This window comes from Dasypus novemcinctus, chromosome 15 (genome assembly GCF_030445035.2).
Source record: "Dasypus novemcinctus isolate mDasNov1 chromosome 15, mDasNov1.1.hap2, whole genome shotgun sequence".
In the NCBI taxonomy this organism is placed as follows: Eukaryota; Metazoa; Chordata; class Mammalia; order Cingulata; family Dasypodidae; genus Dasypus; species Dasypus novemcinctus.
Window position 1 is genome coordinate 60,439,829 of NC_080687.1, and position 14,827 is coordinate 60,454,655.

The following is a 14,827-nucleotide window of genomic DNA, read 5'->3' on the forward strand; positions in this document are numbered from 1 at the left end:
GAAAAGTACAGAAAATAATATTGAACCATAAAAAGATAATTGTGTGTATCTAGCAATATGGTTTGTCATTTTTCCCTTTTTTTTTTTTGTTTTTTGGGTTTTTTTAGCTTTTTTATTTATTTATTTATTTCCCCTCCCACCCCTCCACCCCCAGTTGTCTGCTCTCTGTGTCCATTCACTGTGTGTTCTTCTGTGATCACTTCTGTCTTTCTCAGTGGCACCGGGAATCTGTGTTTCTTTTTGTTGGCGTCATCTCGTTGTGTCAGCTCACCGTGTGTGCAGGCACCATTCTCGAGCAGGCTGCACTTTTCTTATCATCTTCCAATAGTTGGTATTCAGGCTTTGATTTTTGTCAGTTTGATGGATATGAAATGCTATTGTGTAGTTTTTATTTGTTTTATACTTGTGGGACATGTGTGTAGCATAAATGTATATCTCTGAATTTTCAAAAACTAAACACAGTCTTGTAACCTGCATCCAGATCAAGAAGCAGTACATATCCAACACCCCAGAAAACCCTCCTTTGTTTCTCCCCAGTTACTATTTACTTCCCAGTTTACAACGTAAATTCATTTTACATACTCTTGTACTTTATATAAATAGAATTATGCAGTATAACTCTTTTCACTCAACATTGTTTATTCAATTCACCCATATTGTTATGAGTAGTTGTAGATTATTGATTCTCATTGTACAATATTAAATTGTCTGAGTACATCACACAAAAATTTTAAATCCTTTCTTGTGTTTGGACAGTTATGTAGTTTCCAGTTTGGATGATTATGAATAGTGTTGCTATGAGCATTCTAGTAAATGTCTTTTGATCAACCTATGTATGTATTTCTTTTGGGTATAGACCTAGGAGTAGAATTCTTAAGTAACTCAATGCTCTTTTAATTTGTATTTCCTTGATTATTAATAGTGAGTTTGAGTATCTCTACGAGCTTGTCTTTTTCTTGTTTTGCTTGCCTTTTTCATATTGATATGTAAAAAAATTTTTTGTATATTATGTTGTGTTATATATATATTTGACTAGCTTATAGTTTATCTTTTACATTTGTTTCATTTGTTCCATATAATATTTTTAAAATTTTGATGTCAAATTTTTCTGTTTTTTTCCTTTAAGAATTTCTGCTTTTTTTAGCTAGTTTGGAGTCTTTATTTTCCATATTATTTAGAGTCAGTTTGTCTACTTCGAATTTTTATTGGAATTGCAGTGAGTTTAGAGATTAATTTGAGGATAATAGTCATAGTACTGGTGGGATGATTAAATGAGTAATGTATATAGCTCCAGGTACAAGTAAGTACTCAACATGTTTTAGTTATTGATATTCTTAAAAATAGTCATTCAAACCTCCGTTTAGATTCTTTCATTCTAACTCTAGACATAGTTATTTAATGTTTGGTTTCTAATTTCCCAGCCCGCCCAGAGGTGACAAAACTGAAATATATGCTATTTATGCTATAAGTTCATTTTAAATCAGTATTAGTGGTGGCTATAAGCTAGGTACCCAAATTTCCTCTGCTTAGGGAAGCCAATGTGGCTCAGTGGTTGAGTGCTGGCTTCCCAAATACGAGGCCCTGGGTTCAATCTCTGGCCCCCAGTACCTCAAAAAAAAAAAAAAAAAAAGTTTTAGGAAGCTAATTGTTGAAAGTGGGAGGGTGCTGTAGTGTGTTGTAAGGAAATTTTCTTTGGTCTGTTCAAGAGATGATGATGGACTTAAAGAGAGTGTTGGTGGTGAGGATGTAAAGGAGGGATCAAAATCAGAAAAGATTTAAAAGTTTGATGGAAAGTGACAGTTAACAGAAGTTTTACAGTAGCCTTCCCTGCTTTATTTTGCAGAAGGGAATAGGAAAGTGTTATATGTGGTCCCTAAAGTAAATTTTATTTTTGTTATCTTATATTTTACCATTCCTTTCCATATTCATTTGGAAAAGTATAGTGTTAAGCATTTTTTAAATTGGGAAGTATAATTATCAGGTTTTTAAATATGGGAATAATTACAAATTGTTCTGACAAATAGGTTTTGGAGTTGAAAATATGGCAACAGCAATGGATGAGGACCTGGAAGAAGAACTAGATGAAAAAGATGAGAAGTCCATGATGTGCCCTCCAGGCATGCATAAATGGAAGCTGGAGCAGTGCATGGTGTGTACTGTCTGTGGCGACTGTACAGGTTATGGAGCCAGCTGTGTCAGTAGTGGGCGACCGGATAGAGTCCCGGGAGGGTAAGAAAATGATTAAGACTGAAAAAAAATAGTATAAAATGTACAGAACATATTCCTTTTTAAAATTATTCAAGAATCTTCTACTGTGTTGTTTCTTAAAGGCATATTGGTATGTACTTAAAATTCTTATAATTGTTTTTTTAATAATAGTTTCTAATTTAGTTTCACCTTTATTTAAAATAAGGTTGCTTTGCTTTCATTTGGTTTATTTAAACCTTTATTTAAAAATCAGATCATAAATTTTTTCAAGGGTTGGGACTGTGCTGTCTTCATTTATATTCTTTTCTGAAGCCTACTTTAATATCAAATATCTATTCGTTTTTAACATGAATCTTTTTCTGAGTAAAATTATCAGCTATCATCTAGAATGCTCACTTAAGGATATAATCTCTTAAAAATTCATTTATTGTGCACAATTTTAGGAGTTCTATGAATTGCTAAAATTGTATCATACCTGTTATATTTATCTTTTCCTCTTGTTGGACCATGTTTTTCCCCAAGGTTCAATATTATTGTCAATTTGAAGTTAATATGTGAGTTGACAAAATAAGAATCAGAATGTGGTTTCTTCCTGGAGTGTTGGAAAGAATTTTTAATCCAATTTTTATGTTGCCAGTTGTAGTCAGTATAACATAATGGCATATCTTGTGTAGGTGAAATTTCTGATAATTGGCTGACTTTGGTCAGTAAAGGGAATCTTATAAAGAAAGTTAAGAGTAAGGACTGCTATCACCACATCTGTCCTCTTTGGCACTTCTTTAGGAGTCAGTACTTCTTCCCCAATACATCTGAATTTACTGTGAGCATATCTCTGTGTATGCTTGTACTAACATAGTTAAATAGGTCACATAAAACAGGTCTTTCCTTTTTTTTAAGTCTGTTGAAGTATTATATTAAAATTTTTTTTTTAATAAAATTTTTTACACCATATAATGAGAGTATGTAAAAATATTTTGGCTGTCTTTACCAAAGGATGATATTACTACTAAACAGTAGTTTTCCCCTAACCAATCTGATTATTATCTTTATATCATTTATATATGAACATACATAAATAATTAAGTGTATAGTAAAAGTTTTGAACTTACAAAGCAAAATGCATAGCATCATATAGAGGTCACATACATCAACCCTCCACCAACACCTTGCTTTTTCATGAGACGTTTGTTACAAACTATGAAAGAATACTGTCAAAAATCTTACTACTAATCATAGTTCTTATCTTACATTTGGTGTGTTTTTCCCCCAACCCACCCTATTACTATTTTTTAAATATATTTTTTTATGACAGAAGTTGTAAACTTATAAAGCAATCATGCACATGTGCAGAATTCCCAAACAACACCCCTCCATCAACACACCACAATGTGGTGTGTCATTTGCTACAGATAAAATAATATCATCTGATTATTTCCATGTCCATAGTATACATTTGGCTCACATTTTCCATATTGCCTCAGAATCAACACAGTACATCTTTTGCACAGATGCAAGAATATTATATTATCACTGCTAACCACAGTCCATAGGTCACTCCAGCTGTATTTTTCCCCTTTTTCTCCACATTCCCAAAACTCTGCAGTAGTGATATACATTTGTTCTAGCTAACAAAGGACACTCTTGTGTCTATACCATCAACCACAATTCTCACCCACTTCTTGGTTTACTGTGCTATCCATTTCATGGATTATTCTCAATCATTCTGTCATTTGGCATTTACATAACTAGACTACCATTTTCAGTCACATCCCCATTTATAAACTAGCTTTACTCTGTGTGTTGCCATCCACTTTATACATTTCCACAATTTTTACAGCTTCTATATACATTAAACATCAGTAGTCCACTCAGTCCTTCTCTTATCTCTTAAGAATCCACCACCTACCACCAGGTCTTGAAGATATTTTCCAAGATTTCTTCTAGAAGTTTTATGGTTCAAGTCTGGAGATAAGTGTTCACTTTTCCTTTTATGATGTTTCTGGCTATTCAGGACTCCTTACCCTTCCAAATAAATTTAATGATCGTGTTTTCAATTTTTTCTTTAATGCTTGTGCTATTTTTATCAGGATTACATTAAATCTGTATATCAATTTGAGTAGAAGTGACATCTTAATGATATTTAGTCTTCCAATCCATGAGCATGGAATATTCTTCCAGTTATTAAGGGCTTTTTTGCTTTGTTTTAACACTGAGTTGCAGTTTTCTGAATACAAGTGCTTTACATCATTGCTTAAGTTTATTCCTAACTATTTGAGTTTTATCTGTCATATTTAATTTTTACCACTGTTTTGACACTTTGTTACTTTTATTGAAATAATCTTCATTTCTAGACTCTCTTCCAGGCCCCTCTCTCCTGTCTTTTCTTTTCAGGCCCTAACACACCCTTTTGCATTTCCTGAAATTCTGGTCTCTTGCGTAGAAATTCCCTCAGTTTCTATTTATCTGTGAATATTCTAATTTTGCCCTCATTTTTGAGAGACAGTCTTGCTGGATATAAGATTCCTGGCTAGAAGTTTTTCTCTTGTAGTATCTTAAATTTATCATACCACCATCTTCTTGCCTCCATGGTTTCTGGTGAGAAATCAGCAGTTAATCTTATTGGGTATCCCTTATATGTCATGCATTGCTTTTCTCTTGCTGCTCTCAGAATTCTCTCTTTGTCTTTGGCCTTTGACATTCTAATGAGTTTGTGTCTTGGAGTTGGTCTATTTGGATTTTTTTGGATGGGTATATGTTGTGCTTCTTGGACAGGGATATCTATGTCCTTCAACAGGGTTGGGAAATTTTCTGCCATTATTTCTTTAAATATTCCTTCTGCCCCTTTTCCCTTCTCTTCTTCTGGGACACCCAAGACACGTATGTCTGCATGCCTTTTGCTGTCATTTAGTTCCTGAGACCTTCTTCAATTTTTTCCATTCTTTTCTTCACCTGTTCTTTTGTATGTTCACTTCAGAGGCCATTTCTTCAAGCTCATTAATCCTTACTTCTGCCTCCTCAAACCTGCTATTATATGATTCCAAAGTTTTTTTAATTTCATTGATTGCACCTTTTATTCTCATAAGATCTGCTATTTTTCTATGTATGCTTTCAAATTCTTCTTTGTGCTCATCCAGTGTCTTCTTAATATCCTTAATCTCTTTAGCCATCTCATTGAATTTATTAAGGAGATTTGTTTGAACATCTTTAATTAGTTGTCTCAACTCCTTTATTCATCTGGAGGCTTATCTTGTTCCTTTAACTGGGCCATAGCCTCATGTTTCTTGGTGTGGGTTGTAATTTTTGGTTGGTGTCTTCGCATCTGGCTTACTAGAGTATTCTTTCTGGGTGCAGTTTTTCTCTTTAGTTTAGGGCTTCCTGTCATTTCTCCCTTGCTGGTTGTGCAGTAGGAGCCAAGCATGTAGTTGGTGCTGTAAGCCATAGAGGCTCAAGCTGCCCTCATTGCGCCAGGGACCAGTGAGGCTTCTTCCAGTTTTCTCCTTTGCCAGGGGTAGGGACAGAGTCACAGCTGTGTGGAATAATCCACATGCAGGCCTAGACTTTAGTTGCCCAGAGAGACTGATGAAGCTTCACATCCTTTTCTGCCCTGCCGGGGTCAGGTAGGGAGCTGGAGGTGTGGGCAGCAATCTATGCAGTGCGGGACCAAGATGACTGCAGTTGCCCTGGTCGACTTCTGATTTTCAGTCTATGTCAGCCAAAGTTATCTGCAGTTACCTGTATAGGCTGGTGCAGGGCTCCTCAGCCTCCTCCCTGCCAAAGGTGGGGCTGAAGCCTAGGCTAGGGCTGCAGGCTGATCTGTGTGAAAGAAACTGGTTCCTGCCCACACTGAGAATTTCAGTCAGCCCAGCCTCCCCTCAGGCTGGGGGCGGAGTCAGACTGGCGGCTTCTGACCTCTTTCCAACTTGGGCTGGTTCACACCCCAGCTGTTCCCATGGTTATGTCTTAGCCAGCCAAGTCTACCAATCCGTAGCCGAAATCGGCAGCCAAAGGTCTCCTCCACCCCTGTTTCTGGAAAATGGAGCTTCCAATTCCCGCCACAGAACAGCTTCTGGGGCGGCTAGTGCCACCAGAGTAGGATAATCACCAGCCTCCGCTGCTTGGCCAGTAACTTCCCACAGAGGCTGGCACAGGTCCCCGCAGCTTCCTCCCAACTCAACTAGAGTTGGCACTAGAGCCTAGGCTAGAGCTGCAATATGATCTCGATGGGAAGAAGCCCCACCAGCACTGGGATTTTCAGTATCCCCGCTTCCCCTTGTGCCAGACACGGAGTTAAGATGGTGACTCCTGACCTCTTTCTGACTTGGACAGGCTCAAACTTTAGCTGTTCTCAGGATTATACTGTAGCCCACTGAATTTACTCATCAGTAGCTCTTCCTCCCCATTTTAGGGATGTGGAGTTTTCAATTCCAGCTGCGGAATAGCTCCCAAGGCGACTTATGCCTCCAGTGGAAGATGGGCACTGGCCTGCGTGGCATGGAGTGCTCTGCTTTCGAGTGTTCTCTGCAGATGGGCAGTCTCCTCTTTCCACACCTTCAAGGATGTGGCAGGTTGCTCTTCTGGTCTCCTGGAGCCCCCAAGCAGGTGCTTCAGCTAGCTCCAGAGAGCTCTGAGTGTTTCCTAACTGCCCTGTAGCAGGAGCTAACTCTAAGAGCTCCATACTCTGCCACCGTCTTGCTGGTTCTGTTCCCAAAGGCTTTTAAAAGACTTTTGTTGTAGTTGATATTGGCTTCAAAGATAGCCAAATGGGTCAGGTGTGTGTGTGTTGCTTTGCTGCATAGGGCCTGACACCTCTGCGCAGGTTTGGGATGCCTTTTTTCTATTTTTTACTAGGAGGTCCCAGGGATCAAACCCAGGTCCTCCGTGTGGTAAACAGGAGCTCAATTGCTTGAGGCACAGCCACTTCACAGTTTGTATATTCTGTAGATATATACCAGTATGCCTGTATAAGTTTAATCAAATCATTTAATTCATTTATTCATACCTTTCTTTAATATTGATACATCTTATTCTGAAGAATTTTTATTGTGACGTTCATCACAAAATGCAGAAAAGAAGTTAATAAAAACAAGTTTTAAGTTAAGGATAGAATAATTTCAGGTTTTGTTTTTTATTTAGGATCTGCGGTTGTGGTTCAGGGGAATCTGGCTGTGCTGTGTGTGGATGTTGCAAGGCTTGTGCAAGAGAGTTGGATGGTCAAGAAGCAAGACAAAGAGGAATTCTTGATGCAGTGAAAGAGATGATACCTTTGGATCTTCTTTTAGGTAATTTGGTATACTAAACGTTTTGTCCTTAATTCAGTAATTGTGATAGTTTAAGCAATCTTTTAGAAGTTTTTTTAAAAATAAAGATGATAGTATATATATATATATATATACACACACATACATACACATACTACCACACATATAACTGACACTATGTCATTAATTAAGGAATGGAATTCTCTTCTTTTTTGTTAAGAATTCTTTGTAGTAAAAGTTATTTGTGTTTAAGCCGTGTTTTTGCTAGCTTTTACTGCCTTGACTTTTCATAAAATTTTGTATCTATTTTAATACACATATATAATATAGATAGTGTATATATATTATACATGTGTATGTGTGTGTATATATATTTTTTGTCAATCATCTAGCTGTTCCAGTACCCGGGGTTAACATTGAAGAACACCTTCAGTTACGACAAGAAGAGAAACGACAGCGTGTAATCAGGAGACACAGATTAGAGGAAGGAAGAGGTAAGATGTAGCTGCAGAGAAAAGGTATATGAAAATCCATTTTCTAAACCTATACTAAGAGCATTGGAAAATTTATAGATTACTCTGACTTGGTAAGAAAACTTTGAAATTAAAATCAGTAACATTCTGGTAATTTGAAAAGAATGTAAATACTCAGGGTATTTATATTATACACTGTGCTAATGACATGTGTTCAGTTCAGTTGCATGTTTGTGGCATAAGTCAACCATATTAAAAATTGTGCCATATACCAAAAATCAATAATTATTAACAGAGGCAACTTTTTTTGATAAAAATTCTAAGAATTTGTCCATTACATAGACTTTGGACTCCTCCATATGACTATGTAACAAGAAATTCAGTTGTTTTTTTTTTTAAGATTCATTTTATTTTTTTCTCTCCCCTTCCCCCCTGTCTGCTGTCTGTGTCCATTCGCTGTGTGTTCTTCTGTGTCCCCTTGCCTTATTAGGTGGCACCAGAAAACTGTGTCTCTTTTTTGTTGCGTCAGCTCACCGTGAGTGCGTTGCCAGTCCTGGGCAGGCTGCGCTTTTTTCACACAGGGCAACTCTCCTTGCGGGGCACACCCCTTGCACATGGGGCACCCCTGCATGGCACGACACTCCTTGCACATGGCAGCACTGCGTGTGGGCCAGATTACCACAGGAGTCAGGAGGCCCTGGGGATCGAACCCTGGACCCTCCATATGGGAGATGGCCACTCTATCAGTTGAGCCATGTCTGCTTCCCCAAATTCAGTTTTTATAAGCTTTTCATTTCTATTTTGTTGATCTTCCCTGATCATTATCATTTGGGCATGGTCTGCCACTCTTCCCTCTAATCCAGTACATAATTATGCTCTTAGATGCCTTTTTTTGAAGAAATTTATTCTAGTTATGTAAAGGAAGTGTAGGTTGGAAAATATACAGATTTTATTTGCAAAGGTAGATTTACCATTCATCTCTTCCTGATAGATTATGACCATTTCTCCAGTTTGAAAACTCATTTAACACTGTTTATAATTTGTATTTTAATATATACCAAACAGAGATAAGTATTAGTATTACTAAAGCTATTGTTTCCCAGTAAAATCTTTGTAGGACTAAGACAAATTGTTAGAGGTCTACTCAGCAGAATCTTGATTAGAACTATTTATTGATATTGCAATTGATTTGAAATACTTTTAGAATTGATGTGGTATTTTATGCATGTGATAAAACCTATTTATTACCCATTTTACCATCATTATAAATTTTTTCTAGATATACTTTTAAATATAAAATGGAATAAATATTTAATATCTAGCCCACATGGTAAGTTTCCTCTATTAAAAACTTAAAATATAAAACATATGCTTGGAACATGAAGATTGTTCTTTATTGTAACTGATAAGCTGCATTGATTGCTACAGTGATAATTTGCTTTTAAATTTGGCTTTGTTTACGTGAAATCAGTGTCTTTAAGGGATATTTTAATGATATTAATGTATATTGTGTCATTATTTCATTATACCTGTTTTTTCTTTCTTTGGTAATATTAGGTTGAATTACATTGAAGTGAACTACAAAACCCAGCAATATATGTTTCAATCAAGTGTTATAGAAAATACTTGTGATGACATTTAATTAGTTGGATAATGTTATATATCTTGTTAATCTTTTTTGCTCCCTTCAAAACAATGTATTCTCTAGCTGTAGTAAATTTCTGCATATCAGAAGTAAAGGAACATCAGATTAAGACACTGTCACATACATTTGGTAAATCAACAAAACTGTGATTGCTGAATACCCTTTTGCCATTTAATTTAAAATGTGTCACAGGCCATTAAAACCTTAATTATCAACTCTAAACATTTAAAACTGTATTTAAAGAAGTTCAGTACTGAAAGAAATTGTATCATTATTGTATCTGATTTTACAAATAAAGCTTTAAGTTCTGGTAAGTTGGTGTATATTGGTAACAAAATAGTTTCATCTGCAGTACTCTATATGGAAACACTTAGGCTATTGGTGCACACAAATTCTTTCTTATACTTTTTTTTGGTTGAAATTCTTCTTATACAATATTACCTTCTTTCATGTTTGTTAAAACAAAATAAACAAAATATATAGTAAATATCTTTTCCTGATGAGTTAGGATCTTCATTATGGACCTCAATTATGGCCATTTATGCCTTGCATGGCACTGAAATTAATTGAAATTCATGCCTATTGGTGTGGTGGTCATCACAGCATGGAACTATGCGAGGTGAGCACTCACTTATATGCATGTGTTTCACTTACTGTGCAAAGCAAGGACTGCCTGTACATTTAGTATATTTTATGTAAATACTTTTATTTTTAAATAAGAATTCTAGCCTCAGAATCATATTCAGTGACATGGAATAATTCTTATGCTGTTTTAAATAACTAAAAAGAAGTGTCATGACACTTTTATGATCTTTTATATGTATATAAAATTTTATTGTAGTAACATATAACAAAAAATTCGCTGTTTTAACCATTTTTAAAGTATACAATTCAGTGGCATTAGTTACATTTGCAATGTTATGCTACCCTCAACGCCATCCATTACCAAAACTTTTTCACTACCCCCAACTGAAACTCTGTACTGCTTAAGCAATAACTACATTTCTTCTCCCTTTCGAGGCCCTGGTAACCTCTAATCCACTTTTTGTGTCTATGAATTTGCTTTTCTACATATCTCATATAAGTGGAATCATACGATATTTGTCATTTTATGTCTGGCTTATTTCACTTAGCATAATATTTTCAAGGTTCATCCTTCTCAAAGAAGGAATACAGAATTTCATTCCTTTTTATGGCTACATAATATTCCATTGTGTGAATGTATCATATTTTATCCATTCATCTGTTGAGAGCTTTTGTGAATAATGCTGCAATGAATCTTGGCATGTAAATGTCTAAGTCCTTGTTTTCAGTTATTTTGGGCATCTACTTAGAAGTGGAATTGCCAGGTCATATGGTAATTCTACGTTTAGCTTTTAAGGATACAGCAAATTGTTTTCCACAGCAGCTGCAACATTTTACATTCCTACCATCCAAGCACAAGTGTTCCAATTTTTCCTTATCTCCACCAATACTTATCTTTCATTTTTAAATTTAATAGCTGTCTTAGTGGCTATGAAGTGGTATCTCATTGTAATTCTTAAAAAGTATTTTTTTAACAAGTCAATTTTATTGGTACATATTAATAAAACATAAGTCCATCCAAAGTATACAGTCACTGGTATTTGATATAATCACATAGTTGATCACATCTCTTCAATCATTATTGGAACATTTTTATTATTCCAATGATAATAATAAAAAACAAATAACAAACTTCATTCTTCTTTTTGAAGACATTTTTGTCTATTTTGGGTCCCTTACCCTTCCAAATAAATTCGATAATTTATTCCTTTTTCACACTTTGTTTTAAGCAAAATAAAGTGCAGAGAGAGATGTACCCACATTTGCATATAGAAACACTAGAAAAATATATACAACACTAATAACAGTGGATTTTTCCTGAAAGGTGATTTTATGGGTGATTTAAATTTTCTTCTTGACACTTTTCTTTGTTGGGTTTTTTAAATAAAATAGTATCCAATAAGCATATTAGTTTATAAACAGAATAAGAATTATATTGTAAAACTTAAACCATTGTTTCTTGAAAAAGAGTATAGATTGGTTTTAAGGAATTTGTACTTTATTCTTGCTTTTATTTCAGTTGAATGAAGGAATCCCTTTCATTTGCTAGCGCTTTTCATTATTTTAGGGCAGTGGTTCTCAGAGTCTCAAAGGGACCAGTATCACTTGGGCCAGTTCTTGTGTCCCAACCCAGACCTGCTGAATCAGAATCTGTGGGAGGCAGAACTCAACAGATTGTGTTCTAACAAGCCCACTAATTTGTTCCATGGACCTTCCATATCAGAATACCCTGGGTCATAACTATGCCCAATGGATCAGAATTTCTGGGCCTTGGATCCTGCAATTTGCATTTTAAACAGATGTGAGCCACAGTGCAATGTTCCAGGTCTCTTCTTCTTTGGCACTATGCTAGAGAAAGTTGTTTTGCTTTTGTCCTTTCGAGGAAGAGAAGCTTCAAATAAATGTTCAGTACTCCAGTTGCCACACATCCTTGTCTTTTATTTTCTTGGCATCTGCTTGGTGCTTTTTAGATACTGAGAGTTTGAGAATATGTTAATAATTACCCTCATTAGTTGCTTTTACCTATGTTGGTGTTTCAGAGCTTCAAGTTTAGATTATGTTAAATTACTTTCCTTGGTTATCTGTCTTGTCCTGTTTTTCAAGTCTGAGAACCAGCTCTTGTACTCTAAAGCCTTGCTGAGTCAACCTAGGGTCTATTGATATAATGATGTAATGTAATTTATAATAAAAAAGTTTCCTATAATGGAATGTGCTCTCCTAATTGTTAGAACCAAAAAAAGCAGTGTTGTTACAACTTTCCAATAAATTTTGAACTTTGCCATTAATTTTTGTGTACTAATCTTCCAGGTGTCAGTAATACTTATTCTAAACTTTTAGTTCAATGGCATTTGTGATAATTTTTAGTTTCTTAGATTTTACAGGGTTGATTGATAGAAATTCTCTAAGACTTTTGTTAACTTTACAAATGAAGTGCTTGTTCAATGGCTTTCTTAAACAGAAACCTCCTAAGTCATCAGAGAAACTCCTGAATGATAATATCAATGATCTCACTTTTCTATCATCTCAGTACTCTAAGAAAACTAAACTCAAATAATATAGGCTAGTTTTCCTTCTTTCCTTTCCCCCTAAATATTCATCACAGTTTCAGAAATGTCAACTGTAAATGGGATAAGCATATGCCATTCTTTGCCTGGGACAGTCCTATTTTTTGCCTATTATCCAGACATATTTCTTAATTGTGCCCTTTCACGCTCAGTAGATTCTCTTTTGGCTGATGAATTATATGGTTACCCTAGCAGTGGAATATGGTGGTTAAGAGCATGGGTTGCAAAGTTAGAGACTTTGGTTCAAATCCTGACTTCTTACCTTTGCTAACTTGGGCATATGATCTTGATAATTTAATTAATCTTCTTGAACTTCAGTTTCCTTTTCTGTAAAATAGGGATGACAGCATTACCTGTCTAAATAGGAGTGTTTTGAAGATTAAGTAATACACCTGGAAATGTCTGACATATACAAAACCTTAAGTAAATGTTCCACAATTGTGTTGATGATGGTGATAGTAATAGTGGTGGTGAACTATGTATTAGATTTCTGTGTCTTTGAGCTTGATTCTTTTCCAACTCTGGCCTTGAATTGGTTTTTTTTTCTCCTATAATTGGCATGCTAATCACCAAATCATTAATCAACAAAACTCCCTAACAGCTTCTCCAGAATAAAGCAGATTTCATTTTGTTAGGAAAAAAAAGAATTTGTTTCCCATAGTTGCAAATTAAAATGTAAAAATAAATTTATTATAGTTGGCCTCTTTAATTCCAAAGCAGTTGGGTTGTTGCTGTTAATGATTTTTAAGCCTCCAAAACCAATAAGTTATATTAATTTGACATACTCTCTAGTGGTGGTTGACCTGTCAGTGCCACGTGAAAATCACTTTTTTACTAAAATATTTATGAAGCATTTATAAAATATAAAGTGTAAGTAAGAAACAAAGAGCAATATAATTCTTCAGAGTTAAACAATGTTAGAATTTTGTGTGTATTTTCTTACAATTTTCCTATGCATACTTTTAGTTATTTTACATTGTCTTATACTGTGATATATATTGATGTCTTATTTTTTTCCTTTTAATATTGTAAGAAAAATTTTTACACTTTATTGCAGTTATCATATTAACGTAATACAGGAATTTAGGTTAAAGGTTTTCTATAAACCTATACCTTAATTAGATTGTTTATTGTCTTCTGAAAATCATATTCGTTTAATACATTTGTAGTTTTATCACTCACTGAATTTTATATTTTCACTTAACATTATAATATGTATGATTCCATGTTTTGCTAGTCATTCCTTTCTTCCCCTTCTGCCCCTTTCAAGCAAAAGAGGTATCTAATATATAGTGTAGCTATTCACCAATACGTGAATGGATAGGCATATTTTCATTTACAAAAGTGGTATTGCATTATATACAGTTCTTTTCAATATCATTTTCTCTTTTTATGAGACTGTGAATACATTCTAGGTTAATAAATATGGATCTACATTCATTTAATGAGATAACAATAATATGTCTGTACCACACTGTATTCAGCCTTTACGTTGTTGATAGACATTCAGATTCTTTTCAGATTAGGTGGTTTGTACTATAATAAATTTTCCTAAATGTATAGTAATATGCAGACTTTTTATATAGGGAAACATCACAGAAATAGAATGTCTTAGTCAAAGAGTGTATGTTTTAAATTTTTACAGATATTTAAGTTTACTTTTAAAATGTTATAGGAGTTTATGTTCTCAAGGATATTGAAGTATTTGGAGGGAAAAAAAAACACCTTTTCTAGTCCCATGGTAGAGTCAAAAGCAGGTTATTTTCCTTTAAATGAACGGAGCTTTACTTAGACTTGCAAGAAAGGCAGGAGAAAACATGTTTGACAATGTCATTTTCCTCCAGTTTCACCAGTGTTATTACTTTGGATTTTTAGCAGAACTTTGGTAAACACCTGTGAGCTGAAATCTAAAAAATGTTTCAGTTTTTCCTTAGGGTAGTTTTCCAGAGTCACTACTGTTACTGGGTGAAAGGATAATAATTTTTAAGTTATTGAAATGCATCACAAATGTTTCTAGAAACAAATGCCCATGGGCCCTCTAGATTTATGTATCAAAATATTCTAAAAAGACTGAATTTACTGAGAAGTTAAATA

General features: G+C 34.7%; 1 protein-coding gene across 30 annotated transcripts in view; it reads left to right on the forward strand.

Moving 5' to 3' along the window:
• Window positions 1-14,827, forward strand: part of MYCBP2 (MYC binding protein 2) — a 263,861-nt gene that overhangs the window by 61,908 nt on the left and 187,126 nt on the right. For all 30 annotated transcript variants that reach the window (XM_058276528.1, XM_058276529.2, XM_058276532.2 and 27 more), the window contains exons 15-17: window positions 2,025-2,229; window positions 7,342-7,487; window positions 7,859-7,960. In XM_058276528.1, coding sequence (XP_058132511.1) covers window positions 2,025-2,229; window positions 7,342-7,487; window positions 7,859-7,960 — 453 coding nt within the window. The remainder of the gene's footprint in view (window positions 1-2,024; window positions 2,230-7,341; window positions 7,488-7,858; window positions 7,961-14,827) is intronic.